We start from the raw sequence: 27,282 nt of genomic DNA on the forward strand, positions 1-27,282 counted from the left end.
CACCTCAGCAGCTCGAACAAGGGTACTTTGATTCTTAAAAACAGTGAGCAAAATGCGATTTTGCTCACTGAGTGAGACAAAATGACATTCAAGTGACCTTTATAGTCAAATGTCATTTCAACATGCGGGGTCTAATAAAAGTTCGAAATACTTGGGTTCTATTATCTCTGTCCCTTTCACACTGTTAGCAAAAAGAAACAGACAAAAAAAAGTTAAAACGACATTCAACGGTATATTCACGGTTTATAATAGACCCCCGAAAAACTTCAGACCGCATCGTTCCAAACCACGTACGAGTATGAATTCTTAATAATTAATTAATAAAAATAAAGTTTAAGATTTAATAAAAACTGATAAAATACTATATTTTAGGTATTTTATTGTACACGTAAAATAATGAACTCAAAAAATACACAGATCATCACGCAAAATTAATTATTTTACTTTTAAGAATTTCTACCATACTTGACAAATAGTACGTATCCGCAATTCGGACCGTATCTTAAAAGATTTTTTTTACAAAAAAAAGTTGTCGATTGAAGTGTCAGTTAATGTTTGTTATTTCTATATTATTTTACTGGAATTCTTTTATTTATTTCTCTTCTTAGGTTGGTTTTTTACAATATGGATATAAAAATAAAATACAAAAACACTTACAAAAACAATACAAAATACAGTAGAGTCCGATTAGTACGACTTCGCATATAACAACCAACCGCTTATAGCGACGTAAGTATAGGCACTTGTTTGGTTTTAGTACGAGCTACTATGAAAGTACAACCGTTTATTACGACTCCGCTTATAACGACCGATCGCTTTTAACGACGGAAATTGAATCAAAATCCGTCCGTCAAGTCCGGTTACAACGACGAGCGACGTAGTTTTTACAAATAAATAGTTGGTAAGAAGCTTACTCCGTCCCGCGCACCTAACTCCCCTCCCCCTTTTGCCTATACGCAGCAAGATGAAATAGTCATGTGACTTTTCGTAATCTTGCAAACTAAATAAAACCCAATTCGCATTATTCAATTGAGCTTAAACTTCACATACATAAGTTAGGTACAATGCAATATTTTGGTAGGTACCTTCGAGCTGATCTATGGACACAGGAGATGGCCATAGGAACTGTGTGATAAAACAACATCAGCTGGATTAGATCTCCAAGAATTACGACTTTTTATTTTACGGGATTCGAGTAATTTGCGGATGACGAGTGAGTTGACTACGCGTACCTTGAAAAGTGGCTTCTTCTAAACACACAAGTCTCTCCATTTAAGACAAAGTGTTGTAATACTAACGTAAATAAATATTTTAAAGGATTTTTTTTTCTTTGATTGTCGCATAAGTATTAATACATACAAAATGACGTACTAATTTTGATTAAAACTATATATTAAAATTGGCAGTTCGTTTTGTACGACGTCCGGTTAGTACGACGTAATATCAGCGGTCCCTTGGGCGTCGTTATAACCGGACTCTACTGTACTTATAAACATATTATAAAAAACCTAACCTAGGGTGCCGCCAGCAGCGGGGCAAGACCCAAGCTGCCGGTGGTCAGGGCTGCAGAGAGAGGAACCGGCGGACTATCCGCGCCGTGTCCAAGATCACCGCCTTCTGCATCTGGCCCTTGACCCAACCACCTAGCGAGAGTCTCTCAAGATGTTGGTCGAGACTCTTCGCTATTAGACCGTTCGCTGAAACAACTATCGGGACAATGATCGTCGAATCAACATCCCACATGGCGGTTATCTCGTGAGCCAAGTCTAGGTACTTACTAGACGTACTTACTGGAATTCATTATTACGTTTTGTTTTTGTGTTCCATTGCGGTAATTAAACTTAATTGTTTGTATTTCTTAAAAAAACATGAGTGCAGGTATTAAGTGATGAAGAAGGATTACATTTTTCAAGTTGTCTAATAGGTATGTTCTCACTGCTCAGGTGAAAAATGTTGTGTACTACACGAGATCAAACTTTGATCACTTGTTGTACAAATAACTATTTCTCATTGTGTTACCTTTATCTATTACACAGATCTGGATCGGCCTAGTGTCCATCTACTGCATTAATTTCAATGTCCGATACCTCTTTGAAATACCTACTACGACCGAATTACGTATTTCCCTAAATTGGACTAAGTGTTTAATGTTTTTCCTTTCCTTCTGGAAAAGTTTTAATAATAGGTATGGCATTCCCTGAACATTATTTTGGGACTAAATGAATTCGTTTCAAGTTATTTTGAATAAACAAACAGTAACCTATGAAACTATATAACTTGCCGATATAGGCACAGAATAAATAATAGTACTAAGTACTTACAGAAGACTCACTCTCTAACAAAACGCGTCTGTTACGATCAGCACAGATATGGCCGCTAGGTGGCGACAGCGCCACGCGCGGCTTATGGCTTTCCCCAACATTGGGGCCGGAACGGATGTACTTTTAGCTACCTGTAGCAAAGCGACGAAATCGCGGAGTGAGACACGCCTGATATAGGTAAATATGATTACGGTTTACGGTTGCTTATTCTGGGGTTACTTAACATGCGAAATTAACATAATTTTCTATTTCACCATACCTACTGTCAAATATAATTACGGTTAATATTCAAACGTTTCCTTTTAAATTAGATTCCGTCCATTAAACATTTATAGTTTTATGCTGAATAATAACTAGACCAATGGATTTTATGGCGCAACTTATGTTTAAGTGTGTTTTATTAACAATGAATTAGGTAAAATGGTTTATATTTTACTAGTTTTGGCCCGTCCCGTAAAATGTATCTAATACCTTTAAACGAGCAATTCTTGCATATTTATTTATTTATTTATTATATATATATATATATTTCTGGGATCTCAGAAACGGCTCTAACGATTTCGATGAAATTTGGTATATAGGGGTTTTCGGGGGCGAAAAATCGATCTAGCTAGGTTTTATCTCTGGGAAAACGCTAATTTTTGAGATTTTATATGTCTTCCGAGCAAAGCTCGGTCTCCCAGATATTTTATATTCCTAATAGAGAAACTTCATCAATCGAATTAATATGCAAGTCTAATGTGGTCAATTAGGTATAGAAATCCATAGGTAACAGTTATTATCTAATTTAATATGTAATATATAAAATTATCATCATCACAAAAAAGTACTAATTACTCCTACTACTAAGTTAGTCGTTACGTAAATTTTATAATTTACTTAACATTTTTCAAATGAATATATGAACAAAAGTCGCACCTATTTCAAAATCACGGATGAAATTGTCAACTACAATATTATTTTTCTACTCCAGCACTTAAATGTGTCAATTAAATGACTGACAGTGATATCTAAAGCAATGTCATTTGAATGCTTTGTCTATAGGCTCATAAGATGACTGCTAGCAGTCATCTTATGAGTATAATACAACTGCTTTATTTTTTTTAAAGATACAAGTTCCGATCATCTTGATTGAAAGAGGTATGTTTTCATTTACAATAATAACTCTTTTTTTTTTAAATAATAACTCAATTTTTTTTAAATAATAACTCTTTTTTTTTAATAATAACTCTTTTTTTTTAATAATAACTCTTTTTTTTAATAATAACTCTTTTTTTTTTTTTTTTGCTGCAGCTGTCATAGAAAAAGTAATGTATGCAACAGCTCATAATTGGTTCTTAAAATTCTCTGGTCTTTTTTTACAAAACTCGACTACGTCTCGTTTTGTAACTTCGACCCTTGAATTTTAAGAACCCTTATTATATCACTGTTGCATAAACTACTATTAATCTTCTTCTACACATAATATACCTACCTATTTCTAATATATAATATTTCTACACTTATTTAGTAGGTACTAAATATACTCACCAGTAAAAGCAAGCTCAGATCAATCCTTAAGAAGAGTGTATGTTTGTTAACAAATTAAACGCATGCACATATTTTCACCTGTGGAAATCGAGAGTAAGTATACGCGTGGCGACGCGTCGGCGCTCGCGCTGGCGCTCCACTGCGCGCGCGCAGTCGCCGTCTCTCCTACTACCAACCCTTGATGCTGGCTGGAAATGCATGTGACTAACCTTTTCAAATTGCGAAATGCAGCTAAGATTTTATAATGTTAAATAGGGCATAGATTAACATTACTAAATTCGCTAGGAGTTACTTTTAGTATAACATCAATCATTGTGCCGACTAATTTGACTGGAAAGTGTATGATAATTATAAAAATAGTTATTAAGCAATTAACACCTCATTATTGTTATAATTGTGATGTCTGCACGCGGATGCATTTAATTTTTTTTTACCTACTTGCCTCTTAATGTTGGCATGATTCTTTAGAAATAGAAATATCTTTTATTTGCAAGAAATGTGGTAAGTACATAAATTAGGCCTTGTACTGCTATATGCACTTAGTATTATACTTACTATAAATCATACGTATCTACTTATACATAAAATGGATAGGTGCACAACCACGTGACTATTTCCATAACATTATTTAAGTTTTGATTGGCGTTTTCTATCAACAATTGTCATCATGGCTAGCCCCCCAACCAGAAATACATTCGCCTATAGATAGAAAGCGAAGCAATTCTGCAGATTCTGATCAGGTGCGTACGTTCATAAAACAGATTTGTATCTCGAAAAGTGATTCAAATTGCGTGAGACGTGTAATTCGTTCACGGCTGTAAATTATACAGATCTGTTGGAAATAGATTAAAGAGCGTTGTTTAGAGTTGCATTCTTGAAAAGCACTTGCACTTTTATGAAAAGCATTTTCATGGAGAAGCTAGTTTTCAATTTTCATGATATTAAGGCTGTTGTCGGTTGTGATAAATATATATAAAAAATTAAACGACTTTAGGTAGGTACAAAATGTCGATAATTTTGTTATTTCGTCAAACTAAATATAGTAACAAAATTCATGATGATTAAAATCTATAAAATCATGTGCGGTTCATTTATTATGTAGACTATATCCCTTGAGAGTAGAAACTCGGTCAAACGTATACGTTTTACCGTCCCCTTTTTCGTAAAACAAACAGCCACAGGAGTACTCTAATCACGTATTCAATTCCTCCATACACATAGATTTCCATACTATTAATTGTCAACCTCGATAGGTATGTTAGAGTCCTCCAATATTTGCTTTGAACTGTTTATTTACGCTAAGTTTACTTAGGACATTTTTATTTAGTTTGTATTTATAATCTGTAAATTCCTGGCTAATTGTAGGGAAAAACACACACATACACATGTAATATCCCATAAATTAGTTCCACTTCAAGGAAGTCGTAGTTGAGAAAGTTTGTATTAAAATAAAATAAATTGCAAGAACAAAGAACATCGTTTATTGATTATCATCAGTCATTGCTAATTTGGTGGATCATCTTTGTTAAAGATAGTACAATAAAAAGTTACCAAATGCGTTTGCCAGACATGTAAACATATCTCCTATGAAATGACAAACTTGTTCCCGTATGACAGCGGGACAGTCAACCAAGTCCGTTAGTTCGTACATGTAAATTTTAGTATACAGAGCTGATTTCTCCGGCAGGAAATTCTGGTCTGGCTGATGTGACAGACAGGCAAATTAAGTGGTCCGGACGGCTATGTCGGCGCGTTTTATTTCCTACGTACATTAAGGCTTATGGTGAATTTAAATCTACTTAGTGTGTACTGTAATTGATTAGCACGGTTAGTTGAGTTTCCTGCTTGGATTTTAATATACGATACAATTTGTTGAAAAGCGTTACTTTAATTTTACATCTAAAGGGTCAAAATTATGGGATAATGTATAGCAGTGCTGTTTAAAGTTCAATAATAGAATAGAAACAATTGTAGCCACATTTTAATTAACAAGTAAAATGTTTAGTCCATAAGTGATCATGTTAAGTCCACATCAATATTGTTTATTGACGGTTTACGTATTATCATGCCGCGATCAGAAAGGGATTAGAAATAACAGATTTCCATACACTTACGTCAAAATCAATATGGATTGACAGCTATCTCAATCCCTTTCTAATCGCGATTCAGTAATACCATGGACCTAGAATATTACGGACAGAGTTTCGCTTACAACACAACTGTGATTCCAACATCCACCAGTTTCATAGTATTTACGCGTGACACACACACATTGACAGCCCACATCCACCAGTTTGCCCTCAGACGAATCGAAACGTCATTGAAGTAAACATGTCGAAGAAAAATATAAAATATGCCGGCATCCGTAGTAAAATCCTGCTAGAATTGTACCGATCGAAAGAAAAATGTCACGGAATAACTTTTCATACTTAAGTTTATCAATTAGTACGTAAATTCACGATAATTTGTTGTTTATAAATTATCAAACTGCAAAACAGGAGTGTGACCAGTAACATGAATAGGGTAATTTCCCGAAAGTAGGGTAATTAATACCCTTCTTATTAAATCATTATGTATTAAGAGATCATTTAGGTAAATAGTTAAATTATTGATTGTGCATTTCAAACTAGGTCGGTATGGTAATTTCCCGATACTAAGGAGATTAGACGCTTACATGCATGTTTGATAGTTAACGTTTGTTTGTTATGTATTATAATTTTTTTGTTGAAAACCAGATATGTTTCAAGTTAAATGTATAAATTAAAAAAACATGACGAACTGATTTCATTACGATGCTAAGTATCATTAGGTATTGAAAATAATGTTTGCACAAAGTAATTGTGCAATATTGCACATTTTCAAGACCTATAAAATCAGATACGTACACACCTTTTTTATTGTCTAACGTAAAACTGTCCTAATTTTTTTATTTGAAAACAAGGACGATATTAAAAATAATTGTTTCACCATTAGGGGAGAATTTGTGTTACATGGTAACACTCGTCTACACGCACACATTCAAACCGTCCGCCATTGCAGTGTCACAGTTTGTCTTAGGTGACAGTCCGTCCGTAATATTATAGGTCCATGAGTAATACCATTGTTATGTTGATGTTATGCGGCATTCAAACGTAATCGTTTACCGTAGAGTTACAGTTTCAAGTCGTCAAGCGTGTTACTTTGTAGGCGGTCTTTCAGGCAAGTCAGGTTATCCCGTAGAACTAACCACATCGATATGCGGCTCTGATTTGAGCACTTGAGATGGTATTGTAATTGATTTTAATAATGCTTAAGTACTTGGCTGGCGCGGTGACCCATCTTTCCGAAACCTTGTTATGCGAGCAAATATTATGTTTCATACATAGGCAATCTGTATTTACTCAGGTTTGTCCAATACGTTTGGTGAGTGTTACATAATTATGGATTATTCGAATGCATAATGCATTTCATATTGCACATTTTTTACTTCACACTTGATAACGCATCTTATGTTAACATAGGGTATTAAATCGCATGTTTTATATCTGTGTTAGTGTAAGGCCTGAGTGGACGCTCGAAGCGGAGCGTTCGGCGGGGCGTGCAGCGTGGCGTCGGGCTCATGATGGGCGTGACGTGAGCAGCGTGCACTAAGGCCGCTCCTATACGCTTGCATTTGTTTAACATGCACGCCGTACGCCCCGCCCCGCTGCACGCCCAACTCGAGCGTCCACTCAGGCCTTACATTTAGTGTATACTAAATTATTCCTTCGCTTTAAATTAATTGGAATATGTTAACGTTACGTAGCCTATCGCCATTTTTATGTAAATGTTGACCTTAAAAAGGCATAGATTCTACTAATTTATTTAAATTATGATTATTTTATTTTATTACTAATCTCTCTATACATTCCTCGGGCACGGGGTGTCCATTTATATTTAAGCTGTTTTGCAGAGTTTGGATTAGTTAAAGTAGAATCTTTGTTGCAATACAATGATTTATAACTCAAGATAGGTTATAGGCGTTCCAAAATTGAAGCGCTTAACTTGTGACAAATTGGACAAGTTGCCTTTAGACGCGGCTGGACAAGCGAGAAATGTGCACGTGCTAATGAGCTCCCGCACACCGAAAGAGAAAGATACGATCTTATGTTTAACAACGAGTGTGACAAAGATGGATGGAATGAGAAAATTAATCAAAAATAACAGATTTCTTCGTAGGCACATACATAAATATGGAAGTATTTTTGTGCTCCTCAAGTATGAGTATAACCTATCTATGGTTATATAATATCATTGTTGCAATAATAATGTTTACAACTGTCAGAAACTTCCATAAATCACCAACGGTGCAAAAACTAACATTCACCGTCAAATTAACATATTTAAATGATATGAAATATTGTGTTTTTAATGCAAATTGCTTGCCTTGTTTATTTACGCAAACCAGACTTCCACTTACTTGCGTCTAAACTCGATGTTGGATATCGTAAATCTTGTATTGACATAATGAGTCGTCATAGACATATATTATGTATTTCTTTTGAACATTTTCTAGACCGTTAACTAAAATCGTTCGACGATTATAGGGGTATTAAAGTTTTTTTTGTATCAAGCAGAAACGTCTGCGAGCGATGCTAATTAAGCTTTAAATAAATTTAAAAGTAGAAAAATTTACTGTCTTGGGTGAGACTTGAACTCACGACGTTGGATCGCTAGCCCATTGCTCTGCCATCTGAGCTACCAATACCTCGCCCAAGGACAACACATACATATTATTACGTTAAAGAACCCAAATTCTATTCTAATCTCATGATCGCTGTTCCGCACCACAGGCCTTTAGTAATAAACAACATGCAATGCAGACAAATGCGTGATAAAACTGATAATGTTGACTGTCCGCGACGCAAGCTCCGAAGATGCAGCTCACAAAAGATTACGCAACCGTAATGAGTAGCGTACGCGCAGGCTCACGCTCGAGTGACGCCTGCTTAGCGCGAATCTGGAATAAAACGTTTCTTTTCTTTTAACTACTTGATTAGGATTTCATTACTTTTATTATAAGTAGATATAGGTATGCAATCGCAATATGAAGTTTCCGTGATATCGTTGCAATTCGAACGAGCTTAACTTAATTCTTGTCGGCCGCTTTTCGGCTCTATCATAAGTATCATAACTAGTGGCTCTGTGAGCTGTAGACCTCGCGAGCAGGGCTTAAAACTGAATAAATGTATGGCAAAAATATTGATTAAAATATAGGTATAGCACATGTAATATAAACAAAAAATTAAAAAGTACATAAAGCTACAAACAAAAATTAAACGAATACGCTTAAAGCCCCTGCTACACGGTCGCCGACAAGCCCCTCAGACCGCGTGGCCTTGGTCTGGATCTGGACGGACCGTGTAGACAGTTGTTTCCAACAAAATTTGACCAAAACTGACCAAGGTCAGACCAAGGACGGACGGTTAGAAGGCTTGTCGGCGACCGTGTAGCCAGGGCTTAACCCGCGCTTGATAAATAAAAAATACGAAATTTTTCATTTTTTCAAAATAAAAAAATAAAATAAAAAACAACTATACGAAATTTAAGTATAAAAAAATACAAAAAGTTATGTAGCAGTATACAATTACTGGGGATGGAACCAGGGACCTCCCGATGCAAACAAAAAAAGCGAACGTTTGCAAAATACGCCATTATAGTTCTTACTAAAGCTGACGAAATTTAGCTACTCATTCTCAAGTAAAAACTAAATATCTAAATACCGCCAAAACCAGCGATACAAATTTTCTGAATTTTTGGCCATTTAATCTATACACATATCTCAAAAAGAAAAAACTCTTATGATACCGATACGACTATTTGTTTAGGCGGGAGCTATCACGACTCCGCCATTTTGAAAAATTTCCAAAAACCGGATCGACAAAAAATTTTTATTTAGTCATAGAATTCGGTCACAAAATTTCACGAATATCGGTTAAGAATTGCGACCTGTAGAGGAGAACATCCGGACATACAAAAGCAAAATGCCCGAGTCAAAACGTAGACCTTCGCTACGCTTCGGTCAAAAATAACAATGGCCAACTACGACGCGATATAACAATGGCCTCGTCACGTCATCTGACTTACAAATTGTGCAAATTTCAAACTACTTCAGAAAGCTTAACACTTGTTAGACGACGGTAGAATTTGATTTCCTTTTTTGCTTAATTACATAGTTCCAGTTCGTTGCGCTTTTTAACTCGAGCTAAAAAAGTAAGGCAAATTAGCTCTAACTCGTACGGCAGATAAGTTCACTGTCACTACGCCACTGGTATACAGCGTACAATCATTGTCGGGGTACAGCCGCTAAACAGCAGATGGGAGCGGAGAAAAATAAGAATATTTATGAGCTTGACCATATTCCATTGCCACCGATTTATTATTGAGTTGATGAAAATTCGTCGTCGCGAGGCGGCACGTTTGTGCGTTCGCGGTGAAAGTAAAACTCGAGCGTATACCCGCGCGCCGAAAATTTATTTAGCGACCTTATTTAGGATTATCCGTAATTACGAGCAAATTTAACGCGTGCCCCAGTAATGCCGGAACTCAATCAATTGGGAAATAGTTATTTGTACAACAAGAGATCAAAGTTTGATATTTCTTCGAGTGCTTATTTTGAGTCCCGTGCAAGCGAAAGATTCTATAGTAGATTCACGAGCGTAGCGAGTGAATCTAATTTAGAATCTTGAGCGTAGTAAGGGACTCAAAAGCGCACGAGATGTAAATAACTTTGATCTCGTGTAGTTCATAAAACTTTTCACCTCAGCAGTAAGAACATTTAGACAACCCGAAAAATGTAATCCTTCTTCATCACTTACCTATTTAGTCATGTTTCTTAAGATATACTAACAATTAAGTATAATTACCGCAATCAAACACAAAAACAAACAAACAAACGTAGTAAATTTCAGTAAAATAGGTAATATATGAAAACAACGACCATCAATTGATTGACATTTGAATCGGCAACTTTTTTTTTGTAAAAAAAAACATTGTAAGATACGGTCCGAATTACGGATACTTACTATTTGTAAACTATTGTAGAGATTCTTAAAAGTATAATTATCTCGGAATAATAAACCAACAGGAACCGCCATTAACAGGCGTTCCCCTCTGCCAAAAGTCGGCGGCCGCCGGTCAAGGAGGTTATATAAAACTAGTTGCCATACGTCATACGCCATTCAGCAAACGTCAGTCTATGCGGAATGTTAGGAGCAGAAAATGCCGAATTGTAGCGTTTTCTCCTGTAAAAACCGATCGGACACATCTAGCATACTTAAAGAACACGTTTCTTTTCATATGTAAGTACTATTACATGTAAATATTATCAAATAGTGCACTAATTTAGCAAAAACTAAAAAACATTGTCAGTCTGAAAGTGATACCACTTCATGGTACTAGATCTAATTTAGGGTAATATTTAAAGAAGACTTTCTAAATATTCATTAGGTATACCTAACTTCTAATTTGCGTTGCTTATTATTATATAATTTATATAACACATTATTTTTCTATAACACCTTATTTTTATATCAACATAATCCATTCAAAGAAATAAATAGTATAAATCATAAGTAACGTGATATTACCGATCTGGTCATTGTGCTAGTTTCCGTCCATGCTCTAGTCTCTAGTTTTCGTCCACATGACAAAATAAATAAAAAATAGCAAATTAAATATCAAATATGTTATTTGCTGATTAGCAATCAGCAAATAACATATTTGATATTTAATTTGCTACTTGCCAAATACATTTCTTATGTAGATAGATACTCGTATATTGTCTCGACATTAAGGATTGCTTTAAGTCCAAATTTTTGCAGCAATGTAGATTTATATTCAATTTCTTCAAGTGGACGAAAACTAACGCACCTACCCTACTACTGTTTGAAAATTCATTTTTCTCTTAGTTTCTATCGTATATTTTTTATTTTACATGTCCAATATTTGTATTGTATTTATTTATTTTAAGGTATTTACTGCCGTCATTTTCCATAAAAAGGCACTTTTAATTTATTACTCTGGTATCACTCTACCATAGTTAGCGATGGGACACCATAAAAACCAATATCGATAAAATCTATATGAACATTATAAATATATTGTTATTTTGATTTATTTTTTTAGATTTCCAAAAGATGCAATAAATTTTAAACATAAGTAGTTTTCAGCTTACCAAGCCATCGAAAACCTAAAAATATTGCAATATCAGTCACGTTTTAAAGTTCTAAGAACTGCATAAGTAAGTTTGTAATTCCATATAAATATATGCTATTACAAAGTTACTGTTGCAGTTCCTACAAATAGTAGGTAAAGTAAAGGTACACTACGATGATAACCGACTTGGTTTCACATTAGCATTACATCTCAAAACTTTTTTGTAGTAGAAGCGTTGCGAGACTTGCACCTTTTTAGGGTTCCGTACCAAAAGGGTAAAAACGGGACCCTATTACTAAGACTCCGCTGTCCGTCCGTCTGTCACCAGGCTGTATCTCACGAACCGTGATAGCTAGACAGTTGAAATTTTCACAGATGATGTATTTCTGTTGCCGCTATAACAACAAATACTAAAAGCAGAATAAAATAAAGATTTAAGTGGGGCTCCCATACAACAAACGTGATTTTTGACCGAAGTTAAGCAACGTCGGGCGGGGTCAGTACTTGGATGGGTGACCATTTTTTTGCTTGTTTTGCTCTATTTTTTGTTGATGGTGCGGAACCCTCCGTGCGCGAGTCCGACTCGCACTTGGCCGGTTTTCACATGTAATGTTTTTGATGGTTATAATTGACTAAAGCAGACAGTTAAAATTCAGTCAATAAAATATCGACAATATTATCGACAAGTCCCTCGCACTTTTACGTTTACTTAAAACTGACATCATCTCGTTCACGGACAGGGTTGTCTGTGTTTGTTCTTGTATTTGTGTGAATATAGTTTATGCTAGTGTTTGATAATTTTGTCGTGTGCGTGTGTAGCGACGCATGCAAAAAATGCATTAGTGTTTACATTATTTGTGTGCGTTCCTCGCCCCCCGCGCCGAAAACGGCAGAATTTTTCACATAGAAATTAGTGCGTGTCACCACTCCATATTGGATTATTCCTCCGAGATAATTATTTATTTTACGTGATATACTGTGTATTTTTTGAGTTCATTATTTTAATCGTACAATAAATTACGTAAAATATAGTGTTTTTATCAGTTTTTATCAAATCTGAAACTTTATTTTCATTAATTACATATTAAGAATTCATACTTGTATGTGTTTTGGAACGATGCGTTCTGACGGTTTTCGGGGGTCTATTATAAACCGTCAATATACCGTTGAATGTCGTTTGAAATTTTTTTTGTCTCTTTCTTTTTGCTAACGACGTGAAAGGGACAGAGATAATAAAATCCAAGTATTTCGAACTTGTATTAGACCCCGCATGTTGAAATGACATTTGAATATTAAGGTCACTTGAATGTCATTTTGTCTCACTCAGTGAGCAAAATGCGATTTTGCTCACTGTTTTTAAGTAGCAAAGTACCCTTGTTCGAGCTGCTGAGGTGAAAAAGCATTTTTAATGTTCTTTTTTTATTGATTTTTGATCACATCAAACGTCCCAAGAAAGAAATGTACCTATATCCTGTGAATATTCCCGGGCAGTGCAGTTGCCATTAAATGTGGCTAACGGTCATAATTAATTTAAAGGAGCTCACTGATTAACAGTCCGCCGGACAATATCGGCATGTCAGTTAGAACAAAAAGTTGACAGTTACGAACAACTGATAGGCCGATACCGTCCGGCGGACGTGTAATCAGTGGGCCCCTTAATACATTAAAAGTGACAAGATTCTATATTATTTGGCCTTGCTATGTTGCAAATTTTCAGTGGTACCTACTCATTTATTTTACTGGCAAGGAGTACTTTTTAACAAGCTTTTATTAGGTCGACCTGTATGTAACTATGTAATGGTATCTAAGGTAACTAATTTAACCATCTTCCAAGGATTGTAGCGTCATGAAAATTTACAGCTGTATGTAGTTCTGATGTCAATACAATAATATGGTACTGCCGAACTGATCTGATGATGGAGACAGGAGGTGGCCATAGGAACTCTGTGATGAAACAACGCAACCTAATTGTGTTAGGGGTTTTTAGAATTGTCTCGATGAGTATTAGTTGTCTCAGTTGTATGTCGTAAGAAAAGTACAGTCAGCGATAAAAGCTTGTACCAAAAAAGTACTTAAAGTACAACTTATTGACAACAGAGATTGAAAGCCATAATCATAATGTAACCGATTTAGACAAGAATAAAAGATTTCGCAATTATACGCGATAGAACTGATTTCGAGCAGACGAATGACAAAATAAGAAATGTTGCTAGTGTGTTATTTATGCGTTAGTATATTGTCGAACAAACACTAATAAGATACTATGAATATAATTGATGTAATAAGTTGCCTTGATACAAGTGGTACAAGGGAAAACAGGAAAGCATCATTAGTTAGTACTACACGATCATTTGTCTTTTTGATAACCCTTTCTAATAAGGCGTGGTCCTTCAAGGAGATATGTACTTCGGAAGGGCTATACATTAATACATATGCACGTTTGCATCGCGCTGTACCTATGTTTAGCACAACTAGCTATACCCCGCCAATCTCTTGTGTTTTAGTTCTTAGTAATTTTTTTTAGTGCTTGATGGCCTAAATTTCTAGACACGGACATGAACTTCGACATGGACTAAATACCTATTCAAGATTGAAGTTTTCTTATGACTTGAGTGCCTAGTAACATATCAGACGTACGCAATGACCGTTGACCCACCTACATACCCACTTACCTTTCAATGTCGGACATGTATGAACGTCATTTGTCTGACGATCTTACCTGTGATATTTCCTCTTGCATTTTTGCGACTGGTTAAACTTTGAACACTTTTCGAATAACTTTGTAAATGGCCAAATATATAACTCTGTGGCGGGGTTATAATTTTGGTGGCAAACGTCACTTTTAAGGTTTGCATGATAGATAACAGATAACTTTTTTATATTTAACAGGCCGCTTTGAAACCGTCTAATAACAAATATTTTTCTACTCCAGCACTCAAATGTGTCAATTAAATGACTGACAGTGATATCTAAAGCAATGTCATTTGAATGCTTTGTCTATAGGCTCAAAAAATAAAGCAGCAAAGATGACTGCTAGCAGTCATCTTATGAGTATAATACAACTGCTTTATTTTTTTTAAAGATACAAGTTCCGATCATCTTGATTGAAAGAGGTATGTTTTCATTTACAATAATAACTCTTTTTTTTTTAAATAATAACTCTTTTTTATTTTAAATAATAACTCAATTTTTTTTAAATAACAACTCTTTTTTTTAATAATAACTCTTTTTTTTAATAATCTCTTTTTTTTTAATAATAACTTTTTTTTTTTTTTTTTTTTTTTTTTTTTTTTTTTTTTTTTTTTTGCTGCAGCTGTCATAGAAAAAGTAATGTATGCAACAGCTCATAATTGGTTCTTAAAATTCTCGGGTCTTTTTTTACAAAACTCGACTACGTCTCGTTTTGTAACTTCGACCCTTGAATTTTAAGAACCCTTATTATATCACTGTTGCATAAACTACTATTATGGATTGTTTTCGAGAAGCTGCTTGCAATAAAATATAACAATTTTGTCGAAGGTTGCCAACAATTCTCTTTCAACATCATTTTTATATGAATTACGCGTGTACTCGTAATTGTCGGTGATTAAAAATATCCATGAAGCCCGATGGCCTTGTGACTTAAATATATGTTATTTATTGAAATGCGCAAAATGGGTTAAAAAAAAAAATTCTAATTATTCCGAGTATTGTAAAATTTACAAAATGAAACAATAGATTTTTGCGTCCCTCCTTAGGGCCACTTTTAGATAAATTTTAGAATTGACCGATTATCGTTTCTTATATTAGGTAGCTTATGTTTTATATATACTTAACCATTTTTAAATACCTAAACTATGTAGGTACTTTGTACATTGCATGTTTGTTTTAAGTTGTATCATATTCTAATTTTACGGAGTCGCACCGAGTGTACTCATATTATTGTTGCATAATGTGACCCCATAAACCGAGAAGTTGATAAAGCGCTGCCTTAAGCAGATGTATTGTGCGGTGTTACCTAATGCCGCTGCTGTGTAATAGACGTAAGGGTACCGTAGCCGTAATGTACATATACCTTTCTATACAAAGTACGGCCGTGAGCGGTTCTATGTTCATTTCACCACAAACTGTTTGTTGTGAAGAGGATCTTATCAGGTTTGGTTTGTTTCAAGATATGCATCGTTGTCCTTACATCACATCACTAGTAAAAAATTTGTAAACTGATGTTGTGGATGCCATTATAGGTACTTAAAATATAGAAAAAAAACCGGACAAGTGCGAGTCGGACTCGCCTACCGAGTGTTCCGCACTTTTTATAGTATTTGTTGTTATAGCGGCAACAGAATTAGGTACATCATCTGTGAACATTTCAACTGTCTAGCTATCACGGTTCATGTGATACAGGCTACAGCTGGTGAGAGACACACGAACAGACAGACATACAGACGGACGAACAGCGGAGTCCCGTTTTTACCCTTTGGGTACGGAACCCTAAATATCACCAGCCCTCCAATGGCCGAGGTGTCTTCAGCTTTCTCAGCTAAAACTAGAGCAGATAAAGTTAAAGCTGTTGTGTTTCCGATACCTACTAAGTGAAATTAATAATAAATAAATATCAGAGGACATCTTACACAGATCAACCTAACCCCAAACTAAGAAAAGCTTGTACTATGGGTGCTAGGCGACGATGTACATACTTATATAGATAAATACATACTTTTATATACATAGAACACCCATGACTCAGGAACAAATATTTGTGTTGATCACACAAATAAATGCCCTTACCGGGATTCAAACCCAGGACCATCGGCTTCACAGGCAGGGTCACTACCCACTAGGCCAGACCGGTCGTCAAATTACCCGAGCTTCTGGGGATGCACATATTGACAAGGACAGCGAGAGACCCACATAATCACAGAATAAATAATAGTACTAAGTACAGAAGACTCACTCTCTAACAAAACGCCTCTGTTACGATCAGCACAGATATGGCCGCTAGGTGGCGACAGCGCCACGCGCGGCTTATGGCTTTCCCCAAAATTGGGGCGGGAACGGATGTACTTTTAGCTACCTGTAGCAAAGCGACGAAATCGCGGAGTGAGACACGCCTGACATAATGCTAGAACTGAAGCTTTCGGATGAGCAAGCGCCAACTACGGTGTTCGCTTACTATCAGGCCGAGCACTTGTACCATACCGTGGCTGTATAAAAAAGCATGAAACTGACCACTCTATTTTCTAAAACTTTACCATTATTGGGCAACATTTCTGTATATATTTACATTGATTATATATTACTATACTTGGTCAACCAAATCTTGACAGTAGAAAAAGGCGGCAAATTTGAAAAATGTAGGCGCGAAGGGATATCGTCCCATACAAAATTTGAATTTCGCGCCTTTTTTTACTGACAAGATTTGGTTGACCAGCTATAATTACTCATCGTCGGGATCGAGGCGACAGTAGCGACACTTTTTGACCTGCCATAAAACCTTCATCAATATTAAGATTTCTTATAATTTACATGCCGATTGACATCTACTCATAATCATTTCACGTGATTGTAAATTTTAAAACTACATAAATGTGGCATTGGCTTTACAAAATTCTGTAAGTGGATAATGGCGCGAAATTTGATTTTCAATGAATTTGGTTTTACTAACGGAAATGGCTTGCCAGGGTAATAGAGACAGGCACAGCTACAAAACAGTACAACATTTATATGAAGCATTGCACGTTTCAAATTGGCGTGTGCTGTGTGTGTATCATACACAACACAATATTGACGAGCTCGTATGGAAATAGAGTTTTTAGGGTTCCGTACCCAAAGGGTAAAAACGGGACCCTATTACTAAGACTCCGCTGTCCGTCCGTCCGTCCGTCTGTCACCAGGCTGTATCTCACGAACCGTGATAGCTAGACAGTTGAAATTTTCACAGATTATGTATTTCTGTTGCCGCTATAACAACAAATACTAAAAACAGAATAAAATAAAGATTTAAGAGCGCTCCAACAAGAAAAGTCAAAATAATGCAAAATTGATGATATTCCTCGATGACATTCAGTACTTTAGGGTCATTATTAGAAACAATGAGTACTTGTTACGGTAAAAGCGTCTTCTTATCTTTAGGAATTACTTTTTAAATATTGGAAAAAGGGCTTATTAAATTAGTAATGATTTTTTTTCTGATGGTTGTTTCTGAAAAACCGCGTGAAGCACTAAATTGTGAGCTCGTATTTGTAAAGGTTGAGAAGTTTACTCTGGTAAAGCTGGCTATTTTGTATTACTAATACCCTGTACATTAGGAATTACTTTTGACATTTTTCCTAAATACCTTTGAGAAAGAGAAAATCGAAGAAAAACAAACTCAATTTTCTCTCCGAAACAAGTGTCAATTCCTACGAAATTCTACTTAATATCCAAGTTATTTTCATACTCAAGCAATCTGCAGCGTTTGCTTATACTGATGGTATACATTAGTGTTTATGAAATTCTACTATAATTTTATGGCAATTTTTTGAAAACGACTCTAATATTACCGATGACGCGCGGTCGTGAGCTCAGTGCCGCGGCAGAGCTTGTAGAGGTAGGACGTGTGTCGGTCGGCTCCGCACGTTTTCAACGGCGACGACGAGGTTTTTTATCATTGTGTGCGGCAGGCGCCGTGTAAAATGCTATACTGTGTGCGTGTAAACGGCGACTGAGAAACTTTGATCCTAGTACTGTGTATTTGGTTTTATAGTATGTAACTACCGGACAGCATTAAAGATATTTGAAATGATCTGATATTTTATAGGTACTAAATTAAAAAATGGCTGAATACAAATGCTTTTGATGACATGTCAGAATCAGAATATATAGGTCTGATGATGGAGCTGGGAGGTGGTCACCGGTACCAATCAACCATGCAACTAAACCACTTCGTGTTTCGGCTCATTTGATTCGTCTCAACAAGATCTTTGACACAAGATAGGACTCAGGGTCTGATGATGGAGCTGGAAGGTGGTCACCGGTACCAGTCAACCACGCAACTAAACCACTTCGTGTTTGGGCTCGTTTGATTCGTCTCAACAAGATCTTTGACACAAGATAGTACTGAGGGTCTGATAATGGAGCTGGAAGGTGGTCACCAGTACCAGTCAACCATGCAACTAAACCACTTCGTGTTTAGGCTCGTTTGATTCCTCTCAACGAGATCTTTGACACAAGATAGAACTCAGGGTCTGATGATGGAGCTGGAAGGTGGTCACCGGTACCAGTCAACCACGCAACTAAACCACTTCGTGTTTAGGCTCGTTTGATTCCTCTCAACGAGATCTTTGACACAAGATAGAACTCAGGGTCTGATGATGAAGCTGGAAGGTGGTCAACGGTACCAGTCAACCATGCAACTAAACCACTTCGTGTTTCAGCTCGTTTGATTCGTCTTAACAAGATCTTTGACACAAGATAGTACTGAGGGTCTGATGATGGAGCTGGAAGGTTGGCACCGGTACCAGTCAACCACGCAACTAAACCACTTCGTGTTTGGGCTCGTTTTATTCCTCTCAACGAGATCCTTGACACAAGATAGAACTCAGGGTCTGACGATGAAGCTGGAACGTGGTCAACGGTACCAGTCAACCATGCACCTAAACCACTTCGTGTTTGGGCTCGTTTGATTCGTCTTAACAAGATCTTTGACACAAGATAGTACTGAGGGTCTGATAATGGAGCTGGAAGGTGGTCACCAGTACCAGTCAACCATGCAACTAAACCACTTCGTGTTTGGGCTCGTTTGATTCCTCTCAACGAGATCTTTGACACAAGATAGAACTCAGGGTCTGATGATGAAGCTGGAAGGTGGTCACCAGTACCAGTCAACCATGAAACTAAACCACTTCGTGTTTGGGCTCGTTTGATTCCTCTCAACGAGATCTTTGACACAAGATAGAACTCAGGGTCTGATGATGAAGCTGGAAGGTGGTCAACGGTACCAGTCAACCATGCAACTAAACCACTTCGTGTTTCAGCTCGTTTGATTCGTCTCAACAAGATCTTTGACACAAGATAGTACTGAGGGTCTGATGATGGAGCTGGAAGATTGGCACCGGTACCAGTCAACCACGCAACTAAACCACTTCGTGTTTGGGCTCGTTTGACTCGTCTCAACAAGATCTTTGACACAAGATAGTACTGAGGGTCTGATGATGGAGCTGGAAGGTGGTCACCAGTACCAGTCAACCATGCAACTAAACCACTTCGTGTTTGGGCTCGTTTGATTTGTCTCAACAAGATATTTGACACAAGATAGTACTGAGGGTCTGATGATGGAGCTGGAAGGTGGTCACCGGTACCAGTCAACCACGCAACCCTGAGTCCTATCTTGTGTCAAAGATCTTGTTGAAATGAATAAAACGAGCCCAAACACGAAGTGGTTTAGTTGCATGGTTTACTGGTACCGGTGACCACCTTCCAGCTCCATCATCAGACCCTGAATATCAGCTAGTGTCCAAGATCTTGTTGAGACGAATCAAACGAGCACAAACACGAAGTGGTTTAGTTGCATGGTTGACTGGTACCGGTGACCACCTTCCAGCTCCATCATCAGACCCTGAGTATCACCTAGTGCCAAAGATCTTGTTGAGACGAATCAAACGAGCTCAAACACGAAGTGGTTTAATTGCATAATTGACTGGTACCAGTGGCCACCTTCCAGATCCATTATCAGACCCTGAGTGTCACCTAGTGCCAAAGATCTTGTTGAGACGAATCAAACGAGCCTAATCATGTTACTACATGGTTGATTGGTATCCGTGACCACCTTCATCATCATCATCAGGCTTCATCATCAGATGCTTAGTATCAGCTCGTTTCTAAACTTAAGATACAAATTAAAGGTTTTTTTATATAGCTAAAATAGTTTCACTATACACCATATGCAATGACGAAAAATGAAAATAAGCGAGTACCTAAGTAAGTACGTATAATTTCTTTCTAGTAATAATGACCTACATAAGTATGTATATTTGCACTGGATTTAGTATTTTCGTACCAAATAACATTTTTAGGACTTTGATATTAAAGTACAGTTAGTGTTGTTATGATTGATTTCAATGTGCTTCACGATCGGATCAAGAATGTTAAATCCATCATTGTAGTGCGACCGAGGGAAAATGCGGCGGAAGGGATCGGCGACCTGAGATCGCGGGGCCTGCCGCAGCGCGTAAAATACCTAAACTCGCTCATCCCCGAAATGTAATAGCACTCTTAAGTGGGGCTCCCATACAACAAACGTGATTTTTGACCGAAGTTAAGCAACGTCGGGCGGGGTCAGTACTTGGATGAGTGACCGTTTTTAGGGTTCCGTAGCCAAATGGCAAAAAACGGAACCCTTATAGATTCGTCATGTCTGTCTGTCTGTCCGTCTGTCTGTCCGTCCGTATGTCACAGCCACTTTTCTCCGAAACTATAAGAACTATACTGTTGAAACTTGGTAAGTAGATGTATTCTGTGAACCGCATTAAGATTTTCACACAAAAATAGAAAAAAAACAATAAATTTTTGGAGTTCCCCATACTTCGAACTGAAACTCAAAAATTTTTTTTTCATCAAACCCATACGTGTGGGGTATCTATGGATAGGTCTTCAAAAATGATTTTGAGGTTTCTAATATATTTTTTTTCTAAACTGAATAGTTTGCGCGAGAGACACTTCCAAAGTGGTAAAATTTGTGTCCCCCCCCCTGTAACTTCTAAAATAAGAGAATGATAAAACTAAAAAAAATATATGATGTACATTACCATGTAAACTTCCACCGAAAATTGGTTTGAACGAGATCTAGTAAGTAGTTTTTTTTATACGTCATAAATCGCCTAAATACGGAACCCTTCATGGGCGAGTCCGACTCGCACTTGGCCGCTTTTTTGCTTGTTTTGCTCTATTTTTTGTTGATGGTGCGGAACCCTCCGTGCGCGCACTTGGCCGGTTTTTATGGGGTACTTGTCTCTGCTTATATAAATATTCTATAACCAGCTAATAATCACGTCTTCCCGCTTCATGATTACTTTATGATTATGGAAGTCATTTCGCGATTTTCACTACAACTTACCTGATTACGCGCCGTCTCTGCAACTTTGTTTACTTTTCGTTGCACCTCACACTTTCAATATCTTCGTTTATAAACTGTATTTCTTACACAGTTAGACTGTTTTTACATTGATTGGTTTAAACGAGATACGACATTGGAAAGTTTAGCTCGAGCAATTGCAACATTGTAGATTATCTAATAAACTTTTAAAAGAAACACTAAACTGTCCAAGTCCGAAGCGTTGTAACATGTGAAGAACCTGCAAGTCATCGTTATGAGGGTGTAATAAATAAACATGATCACTTATATATTCATAATTTTTAATTATAGGTATTATGAAAGTAGGTTCTTCTACCTACTGCCTTACAACGTTACAACACTGAATAATGTCATGTAAATAATAACAGGTGGCATCTTAAGCACTTAATTTGTAAAAATAAGTAAATAAAAGGTTTAAAATTTGTAGTGACTTGTAGTCTTGAAATCAAAGAATATTTTTTTTTAAGGATTATAAAATTATAATAGAAAAAGTTTAATGCAACTACATATTGAAAAATATCCTAATGCAAGCGTTTGTTGCTAATTTCAAAGGGAAAGCAAATAAGCGCCATCTTTTTCGAATTCTAATCATTCACTTGGCATACCTATTAGTTTACTAGCAGCGCTCTTTAAGTCTTTAGTATTGACTTCCTGCAACACGGTTCAGTGTTTTCTCAATAGATGGCGCCGCTATGTGTTTTAGGAACTTTCACTAAGTTTGTGACGACACTTGCTGATGGCGCATAATATGGACTACCTTGTAGTCTACAAGGTAGTAAGTTTTTAAGGATTTTTTTATACACCTCGGTTTATTCTTATGATTTTTTTGCATTTCAATCTTAAAATGCGTGTAGTAGTTAGTACATTTATTTTAATGGTAAGTAAACGAATGTGAATCAATGTCAATGTCAAACTCGTTTGTGTTTGTTATGCTCGGGATTCGAATTGAACTTGACAATGGTTCTGACACAGACGAGGGTTATGATCAATAAAGAAAAATCCCGGGTATAACTAAACATTTATTTACAAACTTATAAAATGTCTACCCTAACCTAACTAATTTTTAATCTTATGATTTCATTTTTAACCCTAACTAAATTATAATCTTATGATTTCATTTTGGCTTCTTTCACATTTAAGTATCAGTTTGTCGATGTTTTCTAGACTAGAAATATTGTCACCCAACCTACTAATACTTTCTCATATACTTTTGGTATTTACTAAAATTATTATGGCCTAAATTAACGTACCTACAGGATTTAATCGTCATCTATCTATTCTACAGAGAGGGCTGTTATTTTTATTCATTATTCCTAATGGTTCTAATCTAGTACAGCTTAGGGACCTTCGTCCTCGTTTATGCGATAAAGCTTTCCAGCTAGCCTTTATAAGGTCCGCACCTTTTTCTGCTATCATAATAGTAGGTGCATTGATATTTCCATTTGTGATAGTTGGCATTATGCTCGCGTCGATGACTCTTAATCCTTTAATCCCATGTACTCTTAGTTCAGGATCTACGACAGCCATTGGGTCGCTTGATGGTCCCATTTTCGCTGTCCCTGAGAGATGGTATATGGTCATAGTATACTGCCTAATCAAGCAGTCCCAGTACTCGTCGGTATACAGCGGGAGGTGCTTGCAGTTCGGAAGAGGCTTGTCGTGAAACCTGGCTCCGAAGCGCTTCATGGCTTTAGTTTCTGCGACCGCCACGGCAGCTTTTACTCCTTCCCGCAGAACCCCAACGTCGTCAGGATGCGTTAAGTAATTGTGATACATCAAGGGATAATCCAGGGGATTCCTAGTTTTTAATTTAATGTAACCTCTGCTTTTTGGACGAAGCATCATCGGAAATATTCCAAATACGTCCTTATTATTGATTTCACCAAATACTTCATTGTAAAACTCATCCGTGAGTCCGTGTGCTTTTTTAACTTGAGTTCCTCCATCGGAAGGAGTAGAAGCTGACGTCAACATGAATTCTATATCAGGCCAATCGTCAGTCCCATTAGCATATTTTGTATTTATAAAAGCAACTACTTCCAACCCAACACTTGACGTTAGCGGCCCATCCTCCGTCACTGCATATCGTAAAGCGGCATTTATATTTACAAGCCTGTTCATGACTAAGCTTATAGGGTAATCTACTTTAAAAACAAGGCCGCCAATTGCGATGTGATCCTGCAAGTTTTCCCCGACTCCAGGAGAATCTTTGATAACTTCTACTCCAACTTCTTGTAGGTTTTTCGCGGGACCCACGCCAGAAAGCATGAGAAGTTGAGGGGATCCAATAGCTCCAGCTGACAGTATTACTTCCCGTTTGGCATATGCAACTTGTTTTTGTCCATCCCTTATGAATTCAACACCGAATGCTCTCTTGTTGTCTTTGTCGATTAGCACTTTCGTGGCGTGAGAGAAGAGAGCAATGTGTAAATTCTGTCGGAGTCTGACGGGTCTAAGGAAGGCTTTCGCGGTGGAGCACCGAGTTCCTCGTCTCATGGTGAACTGGTACCAAGCGTAGCCGACCTGCTGCGCACCATTCACATCCACGATGTCGTATCCCATCTCTTCACCGGCCTGCAGAAAAGCAGCTCCGAGGGGAGTATTATAAGGGGCATCTTGAACAGTGAGGTAACCACCTGAAAAGCGCAAAAAATCAAGATTATATTTTGTATTGAGTTAAAGGCCACACATACCTATAAATATCGAACGCACAAGTCTATGATTACATATAATTATTAAGTTATATGCAACAACATCGCGTTTTAATGTTTAACCTGCGGCTTCCTCAACCTCATACTGTCTTAAACTCCCTAAGCTCATGCAATAGCGCATTCTCATTAGTCAACAATTAACATTACTTGCATGTGTCGCTCTAGCATTTAATAAGGCTTGCGCTTGACGCAAGATGATTTGAAAGTTGTAGTTGCAAGACGACGTTGAAAGCGCACTTGCAGACGGGAATTATCATCACGAGGGTCAGGTCAGGTCACGTGACACAAATACAACATGATTTGCGAAAACGGCACACCAGTTCATGAGAGATTTTAGTCCCACTACTTATGATAATTCATGATATCTGTTGTAGGAAGCGCTTCAAGCGGTTTGAGTCGGGTTGCACTACGCACCTTTAAGTTAAGACTTTAAGAGGTTATAAAACTTCAATAGGTACAGTAAGTAGTTAGATTCCATATTAATATCGCAGCGTTAATGACAGTGGGGCAGTAGTTTTATTACTGTGAATCATGATTAACAAAATAAATATTTATATTTAACAAGATATTTACCTGTACCATGATACTTAGTGTCTCTCGCTAAGTAAGGATTCCTTTGGTCTTCAGACTTCTTAAAATAAGGAAGTACGTCCTCGTATCTCCAGCCCGGGTTGCCGAAGGACTCCCACTGATCGAAGTCCCGTCGGTTCCCTCTTATATACAGCATTGTGTTGAGGACAGAGGACCCTCCGAGCACCTTCCCCTTCGTCCAGCAGCAGCGCTTGTCGACCATGGCTTGACACGCTGTATCCTGGGGTTGTGTTCTGGAAAGCATTAAATATTCCATTGAATGACGTAATATAATATAATAATCCAGTAATCTACTAGAAAAGAAAATCTGTTTTACCTTTTAGTTTTACACGATACACAATAAAAGTTTAACCATCAATACCATCATATCAGTACTGTTATATAGACGGTCAACCAAATCTTGTCAGTAGAAAAAGGCGCGAAATTCAAATTTTCTAAGGGACGATATCCCTTCGCGCCTACATTTTTCAAATTTGCCGCCTTTTTCTACTGTCAAGATCTGGTTGACCGAGTATAGATGAATATTAAATGAAAGAGCACGTTTATTAAACTCACCTATACTTCCAATCCAATTTACTCTTATGCAAATACAACGACAGTAACGGCACATCGCTTATATCAGTCTCATGACCCCCAGCTTCTAGCAACAAGACATTCCACCCCTCGATCTCAGACAGCCTGTTGGCCATCACAGCCCCAGCGGAGCCGCCGCCGACGATGACAAAGTCGTACTGTTCTCTCAAGTACTTCTGGTTGAAGGGCCTGCTCTCGGGGTCCAGGAGCTCGTAGTTGAAGTAGGCCATGGCGGCGAGCATGGCGGGGATGAAGGTCAGCTTGCTGATGCCGCCGATGGTGAGGGCGGACATCGCGGCCGTTGAGGCCAACGTTAGGATGCCCATGACGCCTCACTTCATAGTGCTGGAAGAAAATAGGAAACTTTGTGTATAACATAACGGGTGTTTTGATGTTAAACAAGAACTTAGACAGTTTAACGGCATACAATTAGTCTAAATAATAATTTAAACGATTTAGCATGTATTTTAGTCTGGTAAGAAATCAATCAATATTTAGGTTACCTACTTATTTTGCAACATTAAAAGCGCTAAACATGTAGCAAGCGTTGCGGCAGGCATATCTTGTTTTAGTACTTAAGTCATAAAGATTTGTTTCTTCATCCTAGGATGTAAATTACTAGGTACATATTTTATGTACATATATTCGTATATATATGAAGATTTTATTAGACGCCGCAATACTTATATGCAGTATGATTCGGTAGGTATACGATACGATAAGCTACGCTACGTGGTGAGAAAATTCAATTTGCCTTCTTTTTTTCCCGCGGCAAAGTACACTAAACTTGTGATCTACATAGCTGCTGAGATGACTGCTGCTAACTTGAGAGTTTCATTTTAAATAGTGTTTTGATTCACGCATTCAAAAATCTCATCGGAATGCATTATCTCACTTGATTGCAGTTAGTTGAGTATGATATAACTTCGGCTTGCCCCATTGACCTTCGTCCACTTCTCTACTAAAACGCGTGTTGATTTTCCAACTACCTTGTGTTACAGCATTTCGCTAAGGATGCTACACATATGTATTTGTTGTCGTCCGTTGGGTTTGTGCAACTGTTACCTGAGACCAGTTAAAAACAGAGACTGTAAAACGCTATAACAATCGAGTTCTTGTACCGTCTTGTGCATTATGTCATGGTATGAATTATTTTGACGGTATTCATAAATAGAAAATAATAACATCAAACACTTAACCTAATAAACGGTAGAGAACAGGCGGTAGTATAGATAGCCAAGACGCTATTTCTTCTTGACTGTTTATGGGTATGTTATTCAGTCATATACCT

The 27,282-nt window shown here is 37.1% G+C and overlaps 3 protein-coding genes across 4 annotated transcripts in view; 1 reads left to right on the plus strand and 2 right to left on the minus strand.

The window, feature by feature from the left end:
* The window catches only part of LOC134656794 (uncharacterized), a 34,498-nt gene extending 30,491 nt beyond the window's left edge, over positions 1 to 4,007 (minus strand). Inside the window, exon 1 of the mRNA XM_063512319.1 lies at positions 3,852 to 4,007. The gene's annotated coding sequence lies outside the window, so the exon portion shown is untranslated. The remainder of the gene's footprint in view (positions 1 to 3,851) is intronic.
* Positions 1 to 27,282, plus strand: part of LOC134656893 (flotillin-2) — a 384,591-nt gene that overhangs the window by 187,390 nt on the left and 169,919 nt on the right. The window lies entirely within an intron of this gene.
* LOC134657307 (glucose dehydrogenase [FAD, quinone]) lies at positions 23,212 to 26,329 on the minus strand. Its single transcript, XM_063512880.1, has 3 exons — positions 25,974 to 26,329; positions 25,401 to 25,651; positions 23,212 to 24,752 (listed from the first exon to the last, which is right to left on the minus strand). The coding sequence occupies exons 1-3, from the start codon at positions 26,315 to 26,317 to the stop codon at positions 23,383 to 23,385; spliced, it is 1,965 nt and encodes a 654-aa protein (XP_063368950.1). The 5' UTR covers positions 26,318 to 26,329; the 3' UTR covers positions 23,212 to 23,382.

Source organism: Cydia amplana, chromosome 19 (assembly GCF_948474715.1).
Source record: "Cydia amplana chromosome 19, ilCydAmpl1.1, whole genome shotgun sequence".
Lineage (NCBI taxonomy): Eukaryota > Metazoa > Arthropoda > Insecta > Lepidoptera > Tortricidae > Cydia > Cydia amplana.

Coding starts and splice junctions, on each gene's coding strand:
- LOC134657307 (XM_063512880.1), bottom strand. CDS start 26,317: ATGGGCATCCTAACGTTGGCCTCAACGGCCGCGATGTCCGCCCTCACC. Junction 25,652..25,973: donor AAATTGGATTGGAAGTATAG/GTGAGTTTAATA, acceptor AATGCTTTCCAG/AACACAACCCCAGGATACAG. Junction 24,753..25,400: donor CACTAAGTATCATGGTACAG/GTAAATATCTTG, acceptor TGCGCTTTTCAG/GTGGTTACCTCACTGTTCAA.